Source organism: Magnolia sinica, chromosome 15 (assembly GCF_029962835.1).
Source record: "Magnolia sinica isolate HGM2019 chromosome 15, MsV1, whole genome shotgun sequence".
Lineage (NCBI taxonomy): Eukaryota > Viridiplantae > Streptophyta > Magnoliopsida > Magnoliales > Magnoliaceae > Magnolia > Magnolia sinica.
In genome coordinates, this window is record NC_080587.1 from 29,292,566 (window position 1) to 29,315,687 (window position 23,122).

Genomic DNA, 23,122 nt, shown 5'->3' on the forward strand with positions numbered 1-23,122 from the left:
CGAAGATGGTCTTTCATCAAATATCGAGTTGGGTGAAGCTTCACCACATGGTTGTTGAGATTCGGACTTGGACAACTTTTCTCCCTTTGTTGACAACGATGTCTTTGAAGAGAGTGGCGCTAGTACGGGATACCTAAGTGAAGCCTGCTTTCAATCTTCTCGACTTTTCCCGCCAGATAACCAAAGTAGTCGAGAGATGTTACCAACATGTGGATTGACCACTCGTGTGCCACCCTCCCCCCACACGTCACTCTAACCATGAAGTTAGAGAGGGAAAATTATTTTTCTCCCCCTCACTTTCTCCTTCTACCTCCTCTCGCACTCCCATTGCTCTTGCGCTCCATCCTTCACCTGGTCCTCCTCCCCCACCCCAAATCAAGGCTAGCCAAACATCTCTTCCCGGTTCTTCTGCTATGGTTCCATTCTCCGATGGTAGCCTTTCTCCATATCCCCTCCTCCAAGCAGATTTGTGTTTAGCTAATGATCTATTAGCTGCTCTTCAAGATTGTGTCTCCAGCCTCATCCCCAAGAGAGCTTAAAGACTTAGTTGTGGTAGTAAGAAGTAAACGTTGGGTCTAGGATGCCATCTTTCACGTGGCAAGACTTTTGGGAGTGGTCTTTGGAGACCGTGATGAGGATTACATTGCTTTATCCCATATCATGGTGCAACGAGGCATTCGCATCACCCCAAGTGGCATTCAAAGGTCTCTGAAGACTTGATGCAGGACAATTAACCACTTGCTCTAAAAGCTCAAACTGATAGAGCATGGCGAATTAATCACGTTATCTCATAGCCCAGCCCCTAAATCCAGGAGGTTAGGTCCTTGGACGAACCCTCCTCGTGGGCCCCAAATCCATGGGTTCTGAGGGCCACCCACCCCAAGTGTGCCCCCGCATCCCACAACCACAAGCCACCCTACTCGAGCCCGGTGTGAAAATGCCCCTGCGTTAAGACCCCAAAAGGTTGTAGGGAGCTTATTAATTTAGGAGTGTTATCTGATGGTCAGTTACAACCTGCTCCCCGTAGGGCAAGGAGAGAAGAGGACAACATGTGGCCTCATGAAGATCCTTTCATGGAACGTGGGTGGGTTGGGATGCCCCCATAAATGCATCCAAGTTAAGGTTGTTTGTAAAAAATCTAAAGCGTCTATTTTGGTTCTCCAGGAGTCCAAACTTCAAAATGTTGATAGAGGTACGATGGAGTCCGTCTAGGGCCGCAGACCAGTTAACTGAGTGTCTTTGGATTTTGTAGGAAACTCTGGGGGTATCATCATGTGTTGGAACCCGTTCGTTTCGTATAAGGAGGATAGTTGGGTTGGGCCCTTCTCTGTTAGTGTTGTATTCCAAGAATATCTTCTAGCTTTTAGTGGGTGGGTTCTCTCTGTGGTGGGCCGAACCGCCCTCCCCTTCGTCCTCAACTCTGGGACAAATTGTCGTCGGTTGTTAACAGATGACCCCTCTTATGGTGCATAGGAGGTGACTTTAACGTGATCAAGTTTGTCCACGAAAAATCACATAAGGGTCGGATCACTTCAAGCCTGAAGGGCTTTGGGGATTGGGTTCGGAAGCATGAGTTAGTTGATATACCTATGGGGAATCAGGTTCTCTTGGTCCAACGGTCAGGCAGTTCCTGTTATGTCTTTACTTGACAGATTTTTAGTGCCGCCCCTTTGGGTTCAAAAGTATCCCTTCACCCACCAGTTTGATCTCCCTAAAATAGTTTTGGACCACTGCCCAGTGCTATTTCAAGTAGAGGCCCTAAATTGGGGCCCAAAGCCATTTCGTTTTGCATTGGCCTGGCTTGAATTTGTGGGCTTCACCTCTCTTGTTTTAGATTGGTGGTCTTCTTTTCAGGTGGAGGGTTGCACTGTCTCCAGGCTTTTCAAAAAGCTTTAGATGCTTAAGGCTAAGTTATTGGTGTGGAAGCGGGAGGTCTTCGGTTTAAGGGACAAACAAAAGGACATGTTGTTATCGTCCATTCAAGCTTTGGATATAAAAGAGGAGGGTGACCTATTGCCCATTAAGGATCGTGCTTTCAAAGATTTGTTTTTATTTTACTATCATTTGGGGGTTAAGGAGGAAGAGATAAGTTGGTATCAACACTCTCTTATGGTGTGGCTTAAAGCTGGCGATGAAAACACCAAATTCTTCCATGCTATTGCCAATGCCAAAGCAAAGGTCAATTGTATCTCTTCCATATCTATTAATGGTATTAGATTGGAGAATAAAGATTTTATATGTACGGATGTGGATTTCTGTTAGTCTCTATTATCCAATAAAGGCTCCCAACATCCCTCTCTCGATAACCTTCACTTTGATTCTTTGAGTTCTAAGACAGTTGATCCACTGGAAGTTCATTTTTGCATTGAAGAAGCTAAGGAAGTTGTAGACGATATGGGCGGTGATAAAGCCCCTAGTCCTAATGGCTTCCCTATAGCATTCTTCAATCTTTCTAGGACCTTATGAAACTCGATCTAATTGATTTCGCTAATGAATTCTTCTCTTATGTCAGGTTCGCCTCTAAACTTGGATGTACTTTCATAGCTTTGATTCCTAAAATTGAAGGTGCTAACAATTTGAAAAACTTTAGGCCCATAAGCTTGATTGGTAATCTTTACAAGATCATTGCTAATGTTTCAAGTCAAAGATTAAGAAAGGTCCTCCCTGAAGTAATCTCGCCCTATCAAAGTGCATTTATAGCTAGTAGACAAATCCTCAATAGCGCTCCGCTCCTCCCTAAAGTAATCTCGCCCTATCAGAGTGCATTTATAGCTAGTAGACAAATCCTCGATAGTGCTCCGCTTGCCCATGAATGCTTAGATTCTTCCCAAAAGTCAAGATGAAAGGATATTGCCTGCAAGTTGGACTTGGAAAAGGCCCATGACCATGTTGAATGGTCTTTCTTTGTCTATATGTTATCGAGAATGGGTTTGAGGATAAATGGAGACTCTGGATCAAGTCTTGCATCTCCTCAGCCAAATTCTCGGTTCTGATCAACGGATCCCCTTTCAGGTTCTTTAATTCCTCTCGGGGGATCCTTTGTCCCCATTCTTGTTCGTCATAGTTGTTGAGGATCTCAACCTAATGCTCTGTAAGGGCCAGGATGATGGTCTATTTAAAGGTTTTCATATTGTTAATCTTCATTCTCCCATTAACCATCTCCAGTTCGCAAACGATACCTTGTTTTTTTATGAAGCCTCTGAGGCTGAAGTAGCCACCATGCGGATAGATATTGAATGGTTCGAAGTGGTTTCAGGCTTAAACATTAATGTGGCGAAAAGTGAACCCCTGGAGATCAATTTATCATTAGTCGAGGTTGATTCCTTTGTTGCTCTCTTTGGTTGTAAATCTGCTTCTTTCCCTTCTACCTATTTGGGGCTCCCCCTTTGCCTGGGAAAACCTGCTGTGCACCTTTGGGATAAATTTGTGGAAAGGATGGAAAGTAGGTTGTCCCCATGGTAAAACAAGCTCTTATCCTTTGGTGGTCGTACCACCCTGATTAAAGCCACTCTTTCCAATCTCCTTATTTACTTCGTGCCTCTTTTTAAATGCCCAAAACCTGTGCTCTTTCATATTAATAAAATAATGAGGGACTTTCTTTGGTAAGGTGGGGCAAGTTATAGGAAGTTCCACCTTATGAAATAGTGTGATGTTTTTGTAAGCCTGTTACGAAAGGTAGAGCGGGAATCAAATGTTTGGAGCTTGTCAATTCCTCCCTCTTGGGCAAATAGGTTTAGAGATTTGGGATAGAGGACTCCAGCTTGTGGAGGGTTATCGCAGCCAAGTACGAGATGCCCCCTTTTGGTTGGTGGATTAAGGATTCCTCCCTCTACAGGGCTTCCTCCCTGTGGAAATCTATAGCTGGGATCTTTCCGTAGTTAGCCAATGGCCTATCTTTTGCTATAGGGGATGGGTCTAGAGTTCGCTTTTGGGAAGATGTCTGGTGTGGAAATGCCCCTCTCAAGGATTCCTATTCCTCTTCAGCGAATCTTTGTCCTGTTACTGACAATTCTGTGGCTAACTGCTTTAGCCCTCACGAAAGGGGGAGAGTCTAGTTTCCCTCTTGCACAAGAAACTTGAACAATGACAAGTTTGGTGACTTCGTGTATCTCCTCTCCTTCTTGCAGGGGATCGAGCCCACGCCAGGAGAAGGGGATTCTTTACTCTAAAGGTTCTCCAAAAACGATGTCTTCTCTGTCAGGTCTCTGTATTCCATCCTGTCAACTCCCCCAGTAGATGTGGGAATAAGCCACGCCTCCTACATTTGGTACTACAGCACCCCTCCTAAGGTTGTTTCATTTGTTTGGTCAGCTGGCCGTAACAGAATTCTTATAATCGACAACCCGTGTAAAAGATCATTCATCATTTTGAACGGGTGTTCGCTTTGCCTTCAAGCAGAGGAGTCAATTGGCCATTTGTTCATCCATTGCTCCTCCTCTCGTATCGTTTGATCTAGGATCATTAGATTAGCAAACGTTTGTTGGGTGATGCCCATCTCGGTTGAAGCTCTTCTCTGTAGCTAGCAAGCTGAAACTGGTGGTTCTTTCAGCAAGAAGAAATGGAGAACTACTTTGATAGCGATTTTTTAGGCAATTTGACTGGAACGAAATAACTGCTGCCTTTGTAATTTGAAGGGTTCTGTTGCTGGTGTTTCCAACAGGGTTGCTTTGTACATCAGGGAGTGGGCTCCCTAAGGGTTTTTCTTTAGTCTTTTCTGTCTTGTTTTTGTTTTTTGTTTTTTTTTTTCTTCTTCTTTCTTTTGTTGTCTGCTTTTTCAGCCTCTGGCCTTAATAAATTTTCATGTTTCAAAAAAAAAAAAAAAAAAAGCGGTGGGGGATTCCTAGGAGGATTGCTCAAGGTTCAAGCAATCCTCAAGAAATATTAAATCAATCAAAACACATGGCAAAAAGGCAATTTGCTAAACAAGAATGACTCGAGTATCATTCACTTGCTCGGACATGGGCATTCATAGCCTAATCAAATACAACATCTTCAAGCAATGAAGTCAAGGGTTCCAACCCCAAGCAAGTAGGACAATCCTAACCAAAACATTATTGTATCTAGCAAATAACAGACCATCAGAAGCACTGAAAAAGGTGATGAAGGTGTCAGCTAGAGGATAATCAAAGAAGTGAAGGAAATCATATTTTGTTATAACTAGAGATCTGAAAATAACAGAAATAAATATAGGCATGCTATCCTATAGTTTCAGGTTCAGACAAACCACAAAAATGCAAAGATTTGGACATCAAATAAAGAAATAAAAATTTTCAAGATAAAAGAAAATGGCTAAAATAAGGATAATTAAGATATTACCTAATTTTCCGTGATGGCCTAGCAATCCCAGTGACATTAACGAGTTCTGCCTCAAGCTCTTTTTTCTTCAAATAGCAGAATGTCAAACCATTATTCTATTTATACAGTACATAAACAGAAGAACCAAAGATATTAAATGATGAATATTGTGCTCACCATAGTATCCCGCATTTTTTCAAACAAAATTGATTTTACTGGATCTTTCCCAATCCAACGACAAAGTTCAAGTGTCAGCCCTTTGGACGATGCACGGACGTTTTGGTCTTGGTGGTCAAAAAGTTCTGGGAGCATTCTGAGAATTTTTTTGGGGGGAACAACCTTTGCACCAAATTCACTTGATACAAGAAGCAAAACACAAAGATAAGATACAAAAATTTGTAGTTCACAAAATAATAGAACAAGAAAAAAAGAAACAGAGAAGCTCTATCAGTAAATACTCAAACAACAAAGACCTGAGGGCTTGAAACATGACATCAATGGCTGGGACAACTGCTTTTGCGACTTTGTTTTTTATTGCTTTCTCCATAGCTTCCTGCAATCCAACAAGCTAAGAGTATTAGAAAGTATTTCCTTAATACAACTCAACACCTGCAAGAGAAATCAATCATACTCTGAAATCATTCACACATTGACAACAAGTGCAACCTTTTTCATCAAGGTTATAAGCAGTGATATCGATACTATCAGCCGATATTATTGGTATCGCAGTCCAGCAATACGAAACCCTTCTGAAGAGACTAAACAATTGAAAAAATTTACAGAATACTTTGTATCAATCGATATATTGATAAATATCGCCAAATATCGTTCGATATTGCTTAATATCATCCTAAATATCATGCGAGATCAACGATACTATCACTTTTTTCGGGATTTTATTTATTTTTTCAATAAATTTGCAGTAACAACAATTGTTGGGCTAATATAGCCAACTCCGGGATGTTGGGACAGCATCATTATCCAACAGAGAGAGAGAGAGAGAGAGAGAGAGAGAGAGAGAGAGAGAGGAGAAAAAAGAAAAACTTTCAACAGGTAGATTTCGGTACCTATAAAGGAGATCCCTAATCGAAGCTGCGTTTGATGGGCCATTTGAATCGAAGTGTTGGGTTAGCACAAACAAAATCTCTGATTTGGGAGAGATTTGGGCGAAATCCGTCGAAATTTAGAGAAATCGCAAAACCCGAGAAATCCTCCGTGAAATCCGGAGAATTCCTCGACGAAATCCGAAAAAATTAGAGATTTGGGAGAGAGTTTAGGGTTACAGAACGTCGGAACCCTCTCTGCTTCGATAAAATAAATTTTTTTTTTTTTAAAAAAAAAAGGGCCTCGAGCCCCTTTTACGGGAAGTGGCTGGGCCGGTGTACCGCACACCACCGACCTAGATGGTGTTGACGTCACCAAGTTATGTGGGTCCCATCATGAGGTATATGTTATATCCAAACCGTTAGTCCATTTGGAGTGCTCATCGTAAGGCTTGAGCCGAAAAATAAGACAGATCCAAAGATCAAGTGGACCACACTGAAAAAGGCAGCGGGAGATTGAACGTCTACCATTGAAACCCTTTTATGGGTCACAAAAGTTTTGGATCAATATGACATTTGTTTTTCCTCTTCATCCAGGTCTGTGTGACCTCATGAACAGATTGGATGGAAAATAAACGTTATGGTGGACCCTACAAATGTTTTAACAGTGAGAATCATTGTCCCATTGCTATTTGTGGTGTGGTCCACTTGAGCTTTGGATATGACTCATTTTTGGGTTCATGATCTAAAATGATCTCTCCAAATGGATGAACGGTGTGGATATAATAAATACATTATTGTGGGGCCCATGCAACTTTGATCTCCTTTGAACTGTTTGTACAACTCAAGCTCGAGGAGCATAAGCGCTCATCTTCGCACGACACGTACCCATACCAGCCAGGTTGCTTGTGTGTAGTACACCAACCAATTCACACCATTCATCCATTTCATAGGTCATTTTAGGGCATGAGCCCAAAAAGGAGACAGATGTAAGGCTCAAGTGTACCACACCATAGGAAACCATGATGGTAATGATATCCACCATTAAAGCTTCTTAGGGCCCACCGTGAGGTTTATTTGCATTTAATCCATTCATAAGGTTTGACAAACCTGGATGGGAAAACATAAATATTAACTTGATCCAAAACTTCTATAGCCCCAAAAAAAATTAATGGTGGTCATTCAATGACCACTATTTTGAGTGGTGTGGTCCACCTCAAATTTGGATCTGCCTTCTTTTTTGGCCCATGCCCTAAAATTATATGTTAAAATGAATTGACGATGTTGATACACCATCTTATGTCGAGGTAGACCCTTGGTTGGGGTCTCATCCAAGTCATTGGTTGCTTGGATTTGACCAAACAAATTGCGTATGTGAGTAAACTTTTAGGGCCCACCTCGATGTATGTACTGCAAACAACGACATCCATCTATTTGGACTACTTATTTTATGACATGGTCCCAAAAATGAAACAGATACAAGTTTCAAGTGAACCACACTATAAGAAACAGTGGTCATTAATCCCCCAACATTGAAAACTTCCTAGGGTCCACTGTGACCATCCAACCTGTTGATAAGTTCACACGGACTTGGATGAAAGGAAAAAACAAATATCAGCTTGATCCAAAAAAATTTGTGGCCCACAAATTTTTTAATGGTCAATAACCATTATTTCGTGTGGAGTGGTCCACATCTACCTGAAATTTGTATTTGCCTCATTTTTTAGGCCAACCCCTAAAATCAGGTTGCAAAACAAATGGACGATGCGGATATGCCATGCATGCATCCAGGTGGGCCCTATTGTTTTCGACAGTAGCATCAATTGATTAGAGCCTTTTGTGGCTCCAAGTTTTGGACGGTATCATCAATTCCAACTGTTTTCACTTGCATAGTCCATGTAAGTTTGAATGAAGGGAAAAACAATTATCAGCTTGATCTAAAACTTTTGTGGCCCACTAATGGTCAATCACCATTGTTTCTTATTGTATGGTCCCCCTGATTATTGGATCTGCTTCATTTTTTGGATAATGTCCTAAAATGATATAGAAAAACAAATGGACTGGGTGGATATTGAATACATACATCATTGATAGGTACGTTTTCTAATTTCTACTATATCTTTTGCTTTTGAATGCATTGGCTATGTTTTCATACATATATTTATATATTTATAAATGTTATGCATCATATTTGAATATAATTACCTTAATTCAATCATATAACACATAATTTAGTACCCTGTATAAAGGAAATTTATTATGTGTACTCCTTTTTTTAGATTTTATAATTTAAAAGTGTGAATTAAGGTCTTTTTAAATAATCCCTGAAGTTTCATAATAATAATAATAATAATAATAATAAATCAACCATTTTGCTAATGTTTCCCCATGTTTCCCAAAAAGTGTGATAAATTATGCGATACAAACGATATATCCCGTGCGATAACCGATACGTATCTGTATCCCAAGGTTGCGATACATTGCGTGATACCGATATTTCGAACATTGGTTATAAGGGAAATACTATCATATAAAAGTATTAGAGAAACAGAAATTCAAAATGGAACCGACGAAACAATAAGATATTTTGGTTCCGCATCCAATAAAGCCCTGAAATGTCATTGATTACGATATGAAACCGATAGCTAGTAAAATTGAAATTTAGCATGTTATCTTCTACAAAACATAAGCAACCTCCTTGTACAAAATAAGATTAGGAGAAGGATCGCAAGAGAGAAACCACTTTTCTCAAAATATCTAAAAGCAATTAATTTGAGTCATCACTAGGCCAATATGATTATTCATCTAGGGAATTTTCTACCATTAGAAAGTCAATAAGCTTATGCCTTCTACCAAGACTGAGAAGCATTTTTCATACTTGTTTCAACCCTACTCTCTTTTTCATCTAGGGAATTTGCTACCATTAAAAAGTCAATGAACAGAAGCAGGAGTCCAAAGCACGATACAAAGTGGGATTAGCATCTAGCTAAAAAGGATCCTGCAACTAAGGAGTAGCATATAAAAACAGGGAAAAGGAGAAATAAGTGAAGAGAGAAAGGATTAATACTAGTGGAGTCTCACCACAAGATAACAAACTAAAGGAGTCCTTTTTTAAAGTCAACTCAGAGAGAGAGATTTACTATAGGGCGCCGAGATGGCGCAAAGAATGACATCCCCCAAAATTTATATCCTCAAAAGAAGAGCAAAATTACAATCATGTAAATCCGTTAACGAGGAGGCCCATTCAACAACAAAGAGCTTAGCTTTAATAGTTGTGTCCCCTTCTGATGTTTGAACGTTCCAAAAACACCTATCATTAGTCCACAAGCCAACTAACAATGCCTCCCCCCCCCCAAAAAAAAAAAAACTATATTTACTTGCTATAATTTCCCTCCACATGACCCCCTCATCATTTCCAAACCTCCACAACTATTTACACAATAATGTGAGATTCATCTTTTCTGAATCCTTAATATCCCCCCTCCCTCGTCGTAAGGTTGATACACCACCTTCCATTTTAGCACATGAAACTTTTTCCCTTCTCATTCCTCCCATAAGGAGTTCCGTCTCAGCTTCTTTAGCCAGTATCGGAGTTAGACACCTGAACAGTTTTACATTGTTGCTTTAATGAGAGTTATTCATCCACCTAAAGACATATTCCGGCACTTCCATCTTGCCAATTTGCATTCCACTACCTTATCTCATAGGTGTTTAGCCGGTTTTCCAATGCATGGTGGGAGGCCAACGTAAGTGGACAGGAAAGTGCTCACCCTACAACCAAACACTGCCGCTATCCAATTAACCTCTCCTTAGACATTCGGATCCCCATCATCTCACCTTTTGTGATATTCACCTTCAATACCAATACAACCTCGAAGCATCAAATACTCTTCCTTTTTTTTTTTGATTGACTACTAAGGTGTCATCCGCAAATTGAATGGGATTTTATTTTTATTTTTATTTTTTTGAGGGGGGGGTCGACGGATAGCGGGTCCCCTTGCCATATCCCTCTCAAGCTTTTAAAGTAACCTTTCAGAGATCCATTGACTAGTACTGAGAAGGTAGTAGAACATTCATTCATCCATCCTCTCCACTTTGAGCCGCACCCCACTCTTCCTAGCATAGTCCAAAAAAACCCAGTGTACATGATCATATGCCTCCTCAAAATTGAGCTTGCCTACCACTCACTCCCTTTACATGGTCCTTGAAGCAAGCATCGTGGTGTGCCATAAAGGCTGTTACATAAAGGTAACGGTGGCAACCGATACACGTTACCAGGTCATAACGGCCGTAACAGCCGTTATGGAAAAAAATGACCTGTAATTGCCATTAACAGCACATTACATCTCCTATAAAGGCCATAATAGCCTCGTAATAGTCTATTACAGGACAGATACAGGTTTTTCATACTTTTTAATCAACATTACGGGGCAGATATAGGTTTTTCGAGAGTTTTTTCAATAAATTAAATAAATAAATAACAAAGAGACCATAACGGCCGTTACGAGGTCGTAACAGCCGTTATGCCCCATATCGTAAAGATAACGATGGTGGCCGTTACGACCATCGTTACCGTTACGGAACACCTTAGCAGGTGTCGATGCACTCATGGACCATAAGCTTGTTATCCCTAATTTGGCAACCCTCAATAAATGCACCCTGACTGCTTGATATGATGCTCGGGAGAACTCATCTAAACCTGTTCACCGACGATTTTGCCAGAATTTTGAAAGGGCCTCAATGAGACTAAAAGGCCTAGAGTCTTTTAAGCGACTATTAGCTATGGGATGATTACAATAAAGGAGGCCCCCATTCCAACCAATAACTAGCTTCTCACGCGAAACTCTATCATAAAAACTCATCATGTCCTCTCTAGCTACCTCCCGAAATACCTGGAAAAAGGCCATTGGAAAACCATCTAGCCCCAAAGCTTTCTCCCTTCCTAAAGAACCAACTACTACCTCCCAGAATACCTAGAAAAAGGCCATTGGAAAACCATCTAGCCCCAAAGCTTTGTCCCTTCCTAAAGAACCAACTACTGCCTTGCCCTCTTCCTAGAAGAATGGCTTTTCTAGTTCCGTAGCTTCAACCTCATAAAGATGCTTGAATAGCAGGTTGTCAAGAATTGGCCTTGCTCATCCCTCTTCTATCAATAGATCTTTCTAAAAGTTAACCATCACCTCACAAATTTGATCCTTAGCATCTAATCTCTTCCCCTCCACTACTATGCTAGTAATTTTGTTGTTTCTTGCCCATGCACTTGCAATATTATAAAAGAACCTTGTGTTTTTATAACCCTCTTTCAGCCACATCACTCTTGACCACTGCCAATACCTTATCTCTACTTCCCTTGGGTAGTTTCCATACTTGAGGGATAGCTTGGTTTTCAGTGCCCTATCTTCTTCCGATATCTCCTCTGCTTCCGCCTTCATGACAATTGATTGAATTCTCCTTAGAATTTCTTCCATTTCCGCCCCACAGTTTCCTAATACCTCTTTCTTCCATCCATGAACTTTTCCCTTCAACAGCTTCAACTTTTGGCTTATCTGATACCCACGTATCCGCTTACTTCAAAATATTCCGACCATTCTTAGACTAGGTTGAAGAAGCTTTTGATCTCGAGCCATAAGTTCAAATCTAAAGGGTTTAACACCCCCAATCTTACAACTCAAACTCCAGCAAAATCGAACAGTGGTCGAACACCTGCTTTAGCAAACTCGTTTGTTGCACAAGGGAGAATCGATCGATACATCTCGACAACACGAGGAACCTATCAATCCTATACATAACAGTTGCCTCTTGCACATTTGACCAAGTGAACTTGACTCCTCCCAACGATAGGTCCACCAACTCATGTCTATCCACCCATTCCGAGATATACCTCATGCTCCGCGTTAATTTTCCCCCATTGGATTTTTCATATGTGAATCTGATCCCATTTGAATCCCCTCTCACGCGCTACAAGTCATCAAATCTCCTTCTGGCTGAACCAAGATCTTCACAAAATCCATGTCTCCTTGTTGCATTGTTCAGACCATAGCCAAAAAAGACCCAAGGGCATCTCCTTCAACACCAGTAAGGCTAAAAGAAACCCCATGCCATGAATCCACCTTGGTTCAAACTTGGGTGCCCCAAGCAACTAGGATCCCCACTGCCAATCCATCTGCATCAAGGGTAACCCAGTCTTTCGAATTTATACTCCATAAAGAATCCATCAACTTTCAATCTACCGCTTGTAGGTTTGTTTCTTGTAGCACTATCACCCTAGCCTTCGATCATAGACACATATCCTTCACCTAACCTCTTTTTTGCCAACAGCCCAAGCCAAGACACAATCTACCGCTTGTAAGAATCTTCATTTGGACGTTGATCTGCCCCTTTGCCCCTTTCTTGCCCTCCCTGACTCATAATTTACAACACAATTAAGACTAACTAGTCCTCTGAAGACTTCGGGGGATCTCTAAGTCCTCTATTGCACCAGTTGCATCTTTTGCTTTCCTCATTCTTTCCTGAACTGAAAGAGCGCGATATAATTGTCTCCATTGTCACCAAAAGATACAGCAATTTTTGTACCCATGGACCTCATCGCTTCCATTATCCACTATTTCTCTCTGGCTACTCATAGCTCCTCGTCTCCCTTGTCCGCTATGGATTCCATGGGATGGGTTGCCAAATCAAGGCCCGTGACCAACTTGGCCACATTTGGATCAACCGCCCTAAGGGTGTGACATCCAACACCTTCCTGCCATCCTCCCTAACGATTAGATGATTCACTTCCTGCTATTCCTGTAGAGAGCTCTCTAGACTTGGCCCGTCCTCACTTCCTCCTTCAATCACCATCTCAATATGAACCTCCTATTCCGCTCTACCATACCTCCACCCCCAAGGTCATTCACTTCAACTCAATTGAGTGGCCTTCTAGGCATTGAGAGCAAGGTAGCCTGTATCGGTATCAGTTAGCGTAACGGTGCCCTCCAATACCGATACAGATATGGGGGTATAACGGCGATACGTGGGCGTAACGGCCCGTAACGGTGCAATTTTATTTTATTTTTTGCCAAAAAAATATGAAAAAATATGGATTAAATCCAGAATATTCTAAGCATTCCAAATATGCATTCATTTATAAATCGGAACATGTTTATGGTGGTGTAACGGTCCACTCTTTGGTGAGAAGTTGTATCGGACTGTCTGATTAATTTTTGAACCAAGTAACCTGAATTTGACTACAAAATTTATATATTTAATTTTCTAAATATCTAATTTATATACTTAACAATTTGATATCATTTCTCCCAATGGTTCTTTAAAAAAATGAAATTAAATTCAGATAGATGGCGTTGCCAATTTGGGGCTGACTTGGAGGACCAATCTATGCCCCAAATTAGCCTCAAATTCATGCAATTTATTGCCATTATCCTACTTATGAATTGGTGGACATTTATTGGATAGTGAATCATGAAAAAAATCAAAAGGCCCTATTTTAAAAAATAGAAGTCCACAAATTAACAATTAAAACTATTCAAACAATTTGATTTTGGCATTGTGAGTTAGCAATTGCAGTCCATAATTTAATTGGTAAATTTTAAGTTAATATATGTCTCGTGTACAATTTTTTAAGGGCCGAATTAGGCGGGACTCGGATTGTGAAGTGTAGCACGAGTGTCAAAGTTTTTTGGGCCCCACCCGTGATGAATGTGTTATATCCACACCGTCCACCCATTTTGCCAAATAATTTTAGGGCATGAGCCCAAAAATGAGGCACATCCAAAGTTCAGGTGGACTGCACCATAAGAAACAACAATAATTAAACGTTCACCATTAAAAATTTATTGGGGGCTACAAAAGTTTTAAATCAAGCTGACACGTGTGTTTTCCCTTCATCCACGTCAGTGTGACCCAATTAATATGTTAGATTGGAAATAAACATTACAGTGGACCCTAAGAAATTTTTAATGGTGAGCGTTCTATAACCACTATATCCTATGGTGTGGTCCACCTAAGATTTGGATATTACTAATTTTTTAGATCCTTACCTAAAATGACGTGGCAAAATGGAGGGACGACATGGATAAAATATATACATCATGGTGGGGCCCATTCAGGTCTGATCACGAGGTATGTGTTATATCTAAACCATCCATTCATTTGACAAGCTCGTCTTAAGGCTTGAACAGATTGGATGGAAAATAAACGTTACGGTGGGCCCTACGAATTGTTTAACAGTGAAAATCATTATCTCCACTGCTATTTTTGGTGTGGTCCAAACGATCTTTGGATATGATTCATTTTTTTGGTAGTGCTCTAAAATGATCTTTGAAAATAGATGAACGGTGTAGATATAAAAATACATCACTGTGGAGCCCACGTAACTTTGATCTCCTTTGAACCGTTCATACAACTCGGAGCTCGAGGAGTGTCAGCACTCGTCTTAGCATGACACGTACCTCCAGCAGCTACTTGGTGTGTGGTACACCTGCAAATAAAAAAAATAAAAATAAAAAAAGAAGGGAGATAGGGAAACCAAAAAGAAAAAAGAGGGAAAGAAGAGAGAGAGAGAGAGAGAGAGAGAGAGAGAGAGAGAGAGAAGAAGAAGAAGAAGAAGGCCACCGCGGCCGCGGCCGCAGCTGCCCGAGAAGAAGAAGAAGAGGAAGAAGAAGAAGAAGAAGAAGAAAAGAAAGAAAAAAAGAAAAGAAAGAAAAAAGGTCACAAAATCAAGGGGGGGGGGGTGCCTGTTTCAACCCCGTATCGAGTAACGGTGTCGGCCGTTACCGTTACGTATCGGCCGATACAGCCATATCGCAACGGATACGGGACACCTTGATTGAGAGAGTTGTTAGCCCCTTGAGATATAACACACTTAATCCACACTTGTTTCTTCTTGGCTTCACACATTTGGTTGAGCCCTTTTTCCAAGTCCAAGTGGATCCCTCCTCACATGCCACTGACAAGGCTTGAAACTTTCACACATTGTCCCCCCAACTTTCAGAGACAGGATTGATAGCCGACACCTCTCCGCAGCAAGCCCCAATCGTCGCAAAGGTTTCCCCGAACCAAAGCTTGAGCAGGATGTCTCGAATTTGGATTCATGTCTTCCCACCCTAGCCTCGACCAATTCATCCATCTCCTCACCTTTCTCACCGGCCCTCCATTGCAAGATGCCTCCAACAACCACCTTGTCAAGCTTAATAACTAGGTTGAGAGACATCTATACCTCCATCTCCGACAAAATCTGGAGGATGTAGTCATCCAACCCCACCTCGCAACAGACTAGCAAGTAGCGACCATTGGCAAACGTCTTTAATAGAAGTTCCAAATTGCACAAGAGCCACCATGCTCCACTACAATTGTTCTTGGGATATACAAACCACCAACAAATCCACCTTTATGGTCAGCTCCTTGGTAGTCGCGTCCCTCCATACCCACCTTGTTGGGGATTCCATGGACCCCAAGTACTCTCCCTCCCTCTCCTCCTTATCCTCCATTGTGGTATCCCCTTCTATACCCCAGCCATTGTTTGAAGTATACCCGATATTATCGAAATATCCACAATATTATCCATATCTCCAACTCGGAGATACCGATAACATAGGCAATGATACCATATTTTTTACTATATAAATGTCAGGTGTAGCTTGTATTGCGAATGTATCAATATCGCCAATATTTTCGAATGGGAAATTCCAGGTGTCACTTGTATCACCAGTGTATCAGCGATATTTAGGTAATGTTGCCAATGTATTGATAATCACCAAAAAATTGTTTTTTAAAAAATTCAATTTCAAATTTTTATGGGAGCATGGTTGTATGCAATGTTCAATTTGTTGACAACAATATCGTGTTATTATCGTTATCATAACTTGGCCATTATCGAGACCACAATCTTTCATTTCCTTTCTGGGTATCGACGATTTCTCGATTAAATAACGTGCATTGTTGATATTCTAAAATATTGATGGATGATTGGATGGATAAATGATATGGTTAGATGGATAGATGGGATGGTTGGATTGATTTCTGACGGCAACATATGCTTTTAGGCCCTCATTAAATGAAAACTTCTTACGTATGCATTCTTTTGCAATTTTTTATTCCTAAATATGCCAATATGTGTATTTTAGTATCTCTTGAAGTTTCACTGAAAATTCCATCATTTTCTCCATGATTCTCAAATGTTTTCGCACATTTCTAGTTATCGGTGATATCAATATTGTTTCCATATCCCAGGCCAACAAAACTTGTAGCGATACCAACACTTCGAACACCGGTTGCAGTAGACATTGAAGGGTTGGGATTGTCGGTCACACATAGGAAAGAGAAAGAGGGGAGAGGCGTCGGTTGGAGGAGAGAGAGAGAGAGAAGGAAAAGGGAATATTTAATAAAAATAAATGCAAACCCTAACGAGCCGAGCCAGGCTAACGAGCTTTGTGAAATCTAAGTCCAAGCCCGAGCCGATTTAGAAACATGGTTTACTTTTAAGCCCAATACCAGGCCTCAAGCTTGATATTCCAGCCTAAGCCCGTGGTAGCCTAGAAGCCCAACAGGCCAACCCAACCCATTGACGACCCTAGCCATTTATGGTTGTATCGGCCTATTTATCAACCCCATAACAGTGCCAAGACAGGGCGTATCAACCCATATCACCCGCTACAGTCCTTTTTTTCATCATGGATTGATTTGCCCCCACAGTGCATGGCGGTGGTGGTTGTTTCCTTACCTAACGGCCGTTCTTGTCAAAATGTATTTGTTTTCTAAATACCGTGCTTTGAACACATCGGCCAACTTTGTCTCCCACTCGATCTTATAGCGGTGTGCTCTAATAACAACATTAAAACATAGTACGAAGTCATCATTGTCCCATGATTAAGGAACAGGTACAATTGTCAACGGGCCGAGTTCGGACCAAACCAAGGTCAGTCCAAGCCCAGCCTACATAGTAGGTATTAAACCCAAGCCCCGCCCGAGCAACAGCCCAAAATGGACAATCCTGAGCCTGACCCTGTAAGTTATTAACCAACACAACCCAAGCCCCACCCTAGCCAAAGCCTGAATATTAATTGCTATTTATAAGTTATCCAATCTAGATTACTCATTAAATATTTCAAAATATACATTGAAAAACAAAAAACAAAAAATGTGGAAATTTTAAATATACCCATGGAAACCATGAATGGGCCAAGTTGGGTTAGACTCGAGCCAGGCTGACGGGCCTTTATCCATAGCCCAAGACCGGCCCGATTAAAAAATAGAAAGATTTAAATAAAAACGACAACATAAAAAAGGAAAAGAACTAAAAAATGCATTTTTGGACATTTTGAAATTTTTAATAAAAGATTATAAAAAAGAATCATATATCCATGGATCTGAGCCCAAATCCATAGATCTATAATTTAAAGCTATTTTGCAACCAAAAAAAAAAAAATGGGTTTTTTATTTTTTGAAATATGACAACAATTTTATAAAAACTCGCAAGAAGCGAGCAAAGAACAAAAATAGAAAAGAAAAAGGAAAAAGGGCCTTTTCAAAAGATTTTTCGATCCCAAATCGGAAGAAACAATCACATTGATTTCAAAATGGACAGCAACAAAGTCCAGCATATTGTTTCCCTCTCCTGCCCAAGCTTAAAACTAGAAGAAAATCAAAAAGTGGCTCCTATAACAAGCCCAGCCTTCTAAACTTGTTGGATGAGTCAACTGTGCAACGTGTAACAACTTGGATGATACAGGTGTGACTTGGTCCAACTAAGACCAATTTGGGACAAGTTGGACCGAGTAGGGTGGTTGTTATGTGACTATGACCCATCTCAATGGAGACCCAAATGAATGCTACTCAGGTGAAACCAAGTCACATTGGACAATAAAAAATACGTTGAACCATGATACAATCACAATAATTTAATCATTCAGTCTTTAAAAAGATAAGTTTGGAGTGAGGTGATTTTTTTATAAATTACAGGTTCTTCCATACCCAAATATTTGTGTTTCGATGATATCTAGACACTCGAGTATCCTTGTTGGGTCACTTGAGATTGTTGCAAAGCTTCCTTATTTGGATGTGACTGCATTTCACACTGACAGGGGTCGCCATTGACCAAAATGGCCAAGGGCTGAAGTTTAGCTGCCAGATGTACTTGCATCACTAAACATGAAGAGGAGCTTTAATGAAGGAAAGGAATGGAGGATACCCTCCCAAGGATTTAATGCTTGATACACTATTTCCAAACACTTGGAAAAAAGCAGGCACCATTTGATGGACTTCAACAACTGCACACTTTAATGTCCTTCCAAGCTACTTCAGCAATTGCATGTTTGAATGTCCTTCCAAGCTAGGCTTAACTCAATGCTCTAAATCATACTATAGGTCCAAAAAATTCAGCTCTTGAAACAACCCACAAGAATCCCTAAGATGTTTCAACCCACAAGAATCCCTAAGATGTTTCAACTCCGTGTCTGTTGGAAAAAACAAACGACATGGATGGGTTACGGCAGGTGCTAGGCTCTTCTGATGCTGGATTCTTGAAGCTAAAACTATTTTTCGAGAAGCCATCCTCAAGGCTTAAATTCATCCTATGAGCACCAGATTTGGACAGCCATTGATTCAAGTTGGGTTAATTTGAAAATAACAGTTAGTGCATGGTCGGGGAATTAGGCAATGTGCGAGTGCCAATAGAGCACATGAGGACAAAAAGGCAGCACTTCAAGTGAAAAAACACACAAATTTCATTTCCAATAGAATACTCATTTCTTGTAGATGTACTGACTACGGAACCACCAGCACACTGCTACTGGAATAGACTTTTGGGAGCTATAAAACACACTCAGGAGAATAGCCATGCAACTTTATTGGTCCATGACAATGTTGTTAAGCGGTCTTAACTTTTAAAGCATTCTTTCCATATTCAACCTTCTGAATAATGCATCAGTCTAATTTCTCATTGGCTATCTCATTGGCGACTTCAATAAACTAACAAATCTAATTTCTCAATGGCCAGTTCGAGAATGAAAATATGCCAATTGTTAAGGCCATGTTTGGATGCACCAATTGAACTGAAGTTCAAGAATTAGTTCAATGGCTTGGGTGTGACCCGAATGTAGTTGCCTTGACAGTAATCCTGATGAGTAAGGTCCCCACTTGAAAGATTCACGATTGAATTTGGAGTGTAATTCCATGATATCAATGGTAAGGCGGATCATTCTTTTTTACTGAACTAATTATTGTAATTTGATCCAACAGTGCATCCAAACCTGGCCTAAATGAAAATGATTGACATGTATAATGCTTGCTTGATGCTGATATGGAATGGCAGTACTGTAGAAATCTGATTAAATGAGATTTAATGGAAGGTGATTGTGAATGGGCACAAGTATCTAAGCAATTGAAATTGAGTGTGATTCTTTTGAGAGCGAGAGATAGAAAGAAATGCATACCAAGAAAACGTCGGCTGCCTCCAACTCGACCCAAAGCATAAATGCAGCCTGGGCCTTCTCCACTGTCTTGGGACGACCAGTAAGGCATTTGGCAACAATCGCATCACATACCTCCTTCGCATACCTGCAAACGTAGTAATACATGTACGGGAACAAACGGATCAGAGACCTCAAACACATGCAAGGTATATGCAGCAAGCAGATTGTGCTCACCTGCCGGCATCGGCATCCGCAGTACGTAAGAAGGCAATTAGGGCATCGAGGGCCTTCTCCTGGACAGGAGCATTGGAATCGGCAACTGTCTTTCTGAATAGGGGACCTGATCATCAAAAGGAAAAAGCGAATAGGTCGAAGCATTCTGTTATTCGATCTAGACGCGTAAATATCAATGTACGGTGTGTGCATTGCAGGTGAGATGGATTGAGAAAAGAGAAAAGCAGATCTGAGCCCTAGAAAAAGGAAGGAAGGGGATCATCGGATACCGAAGTCACGGAAGCGGGGATCCTTTGGATCGGAGATGGATTCGCAGAGAGCGGCAAGGTCGATGTTGGCATCGTTGCGGACCTTCCAGTTCTTGTGAAGGAGCCTCTCTTCCCACGGCAGCTTCTTCGCTTCCTTTAGCAATTTTTCGTCTTCTGTCGACATTCCTCTCTCTCTCTCTCTCTTGCGTATGGAATGAGGGGAAGAGGGGAAGGAGATGGGGGGAGGGAGACGTTCTTCTGTCTTTGTTTTTTTGGAAGATGATACGGTGTAGCCCGGTAGAACCGGAATTTGGTAGCGCAATCCTCCACAGTACACGATGGTAGCTAGGGATGTCCACTAACGGACCTGGGCCCGACCTGGATCAGGCCTGGTTTAGGGAACGGATGGCCTGTGCCCCAGGGCACAGAGATATATCTGTGCCCGGTGCTGTGTGGGGTCCACAAACATGTCTGTGACAAATCCATTTCCTCCATCGGTTTTGAAAAACCGCAGTAGTACCGGATTCTAAAAATCAGGAAGATCCAAAACTCATGTAGGCCATACCACACTAATGCAGTGAAAGAAGTTTTGTATCAGGACGATATTTGTTCCTACAGTTTATCTGGGTGGTAATAACTCTATGAACGGTTTGGATGGTATATAAGAATCATGGTCAGCTCTAGGAAGTTTTCAACGGTCAGTGTTGTTGTTTCCACTGTTTTGTTGGTCTGGCCCAGCTGAGTTTTGGATCTGACTGATTTTTAGAATCTTGCCCTGTTCTGGTCTTTCAAAACAGAGGAACGGAGTGGATTTGTCATGGACATCTCCACGCAGCCCCAAGCACAGAAATATCTCTGCACCTGAGGTCACCGTCAGTCCGCTCTCCCTGGTTCATACCAACCCCACCACATAACACAAGACCCAAGCCCGATCAAACCCAAAATGGGCTAAAGTTGTTTGGGCCATTCGACCGATTAGAAGTTTGCTGAGTCGAATCCGGGGCTCAAGAGATTTGTGCATGTAGTGGTGTGGATTACCATGGTTCAGCCCCGGCCTGAAGCAAGTACTGATTGAGCTGCTCCCACATTTAGGGCTTGTTTGTTTAACCGATTACATGGTAATGCATTCTAATTTCACAATGAATACATTTTACATTTCACTTTTACAGCAATTGGCAGTGAAATTGGGCCAAATTGTTATTTGGTTTAGATAAATGGGAAACTCAGGATATTTATCGGACTAACCGTTTTCAGCATTTGGAGATGGAATGAAATTTAATTTATTGGAAGAAATCGTTTTCATACTCATTAACAAGAAAATATGACATTTCTTAGTATTGTTGACTTGGAACATCGTAAGTAGCCCGATAGATCTTATAGGAGACCAATTCGGCCAATCCTGACTATTGTTCTTGTTGGCCATTATTTAAACTCCATGGAAAGGTGGAGAGTGTAATAACCACATTCTTATTTAACTTGTGAATAAGATTTATGAAGGAGGTTATGGTGAAATTTAAAAGAAGACAATTAGAGTTATAAACATACATCTTCTAATAAAAAGAGTTCATTGACCTGATAGTAAAAGGTTAAAGAAGTTGTCCACTTGAGGAATGGACCGGTAACACCGACATCTTGGCCAAAAAAACTGCCTAAAGACCACCAGACATACCCAAAAAATAACATTAATATCCAACACACGTATGTGCGAAAATTGCCACATCTTTTCATGTGTACAAGTGGCATGTCCTTCACCATCCCAATCAGACTTCCACTATGAATATGAGAGGCATACAAATTATCATGCATTACCACCCTTCGTTCCATCCACCAAAACTATGATGAAGCATGGCATGTGTTTACACCCATTTGCTGCACACTTACGTAGGCCAATGAAATGCCGCCATGTGTTGAAACTAAGAGCTGGATGATGGGCGAAATCCTACTTGCGCCTTCCATCATTGTTCACACCCAACTTAGGATGCTCAGATCAAACGATCCAAAAGATACCATGTGGCACTATGCCATATGTGATTTAGATGACTTCAAGAATAGCAAGTAAACACACGCATGTTAGAGAGAGCATTAAATGCTAGAATTCTATTAATATTACTTTATGCAAAGATCAAGAGTCTCATTAAAGCAAGACTCTCTCAACATTAAATGTTATAATTCCATCAAATGAGATATCTCTCTAGCGTTAAATGCTAGAGTCTTGCCAATAGTAACTTTCTATGAATGCTAAAGCCAAGTGATGTAAGGACTCTGGTAACTTTCTAGTGCGAATGCGGGAGTCCTGAGATGCAAGGATTCTAGTCAACGCATGCGAGAGTCTCTCTCTTGTACATATGGTCGTACGTAACAGGCCACACTAATGTGGAAGAATCAAAGAGATTTCCACAATCGATTGTCCAAATCTCTCATGATGCTGAAGACTACGCAAAGCCACTGCTTTCCAAAAGCCTATATAATTAACACTCTACGAAGAACTCCATCTTTCACACCACTATAATCAAGCCTACATTTTTTTTTTTTGTCCACTATAAACATTTATCGTTTTATTTATTTATTTTAGTTTCACTCAATCACTACTCATAAATGAGGCCCCTAGTTAGTTTTAGTTCTTAGTTTATCCTTCCACCCTTTATCCATAGCATTGCATTGGATTGCAGGAAGGATCCCTCAGTTTCAAACGAAAGGCTATGGGACTTTCCTGCTACGTACCAGGTGATTCCACTGGCCATCTCGTTGCGAAATCTAATCCACACCAGATGACGAATGGATATTTGATTCACAACCGTCTCTCCACGAGCTTGATTCCTACCAAGATCATGAATAGGTTGTCAACTCACCAGTCATCTCGCCCACAGAGTCTGATTCCAACCAAGCAAAGAACAAT

General features: G+C 41.0%; 1 protein-coding gene across 2 annotated transcripts in view; it reads right to left on the reverse strand.

Moving 5' to 3' along the window:
* LOC131226702 (protein MOR1) overlaps positions 1 to 20,598 on the reverse strand; it is a 75,068-nt gene extending 54,470 nt beyond the window's left edge. The window contains exons 1-6 of one of the 2 annotated variants that reach the window (XM_058222339.1): positions 20,248 to 20,587; positions 19,979 to 20,084; positions 19,766 to 19,889; positions 5,769 to 5,848; positions 5,473 to 5,650; positions 5,317 to 5,381 (exon numbers count right to left, since the gene is read on the reverse strand). In XM_058222339.1, the coding sequence (XP_058078322.1) occupies positions 5,317 to 5,381; positions 5,473 to 5,650; positions 5,769 to 5,848; positions 19,766 to 19,889; positions 19,979 to 20,084; positions 20,248 to 20,410 (716 nt within the window). In that variant the 5' untranslated portion in view covers positions 20,411 to 20,587. Of the gene's footprint in view, positions 1 to 5,316; positions 5,382 to 5,472; positions 5,651 to 5,768; positions 5,849 to 19,765; positions 19,890 to 19,978; positions 20,085 to 20,247 lie in introns of both variants that reach the window. The other variant, XM_058222340.1, reaches the window with a different exon arrangement.
* Between the last annotated feature and the right edge of the window lie 2,524 nt (positions 20,599 to 23,122).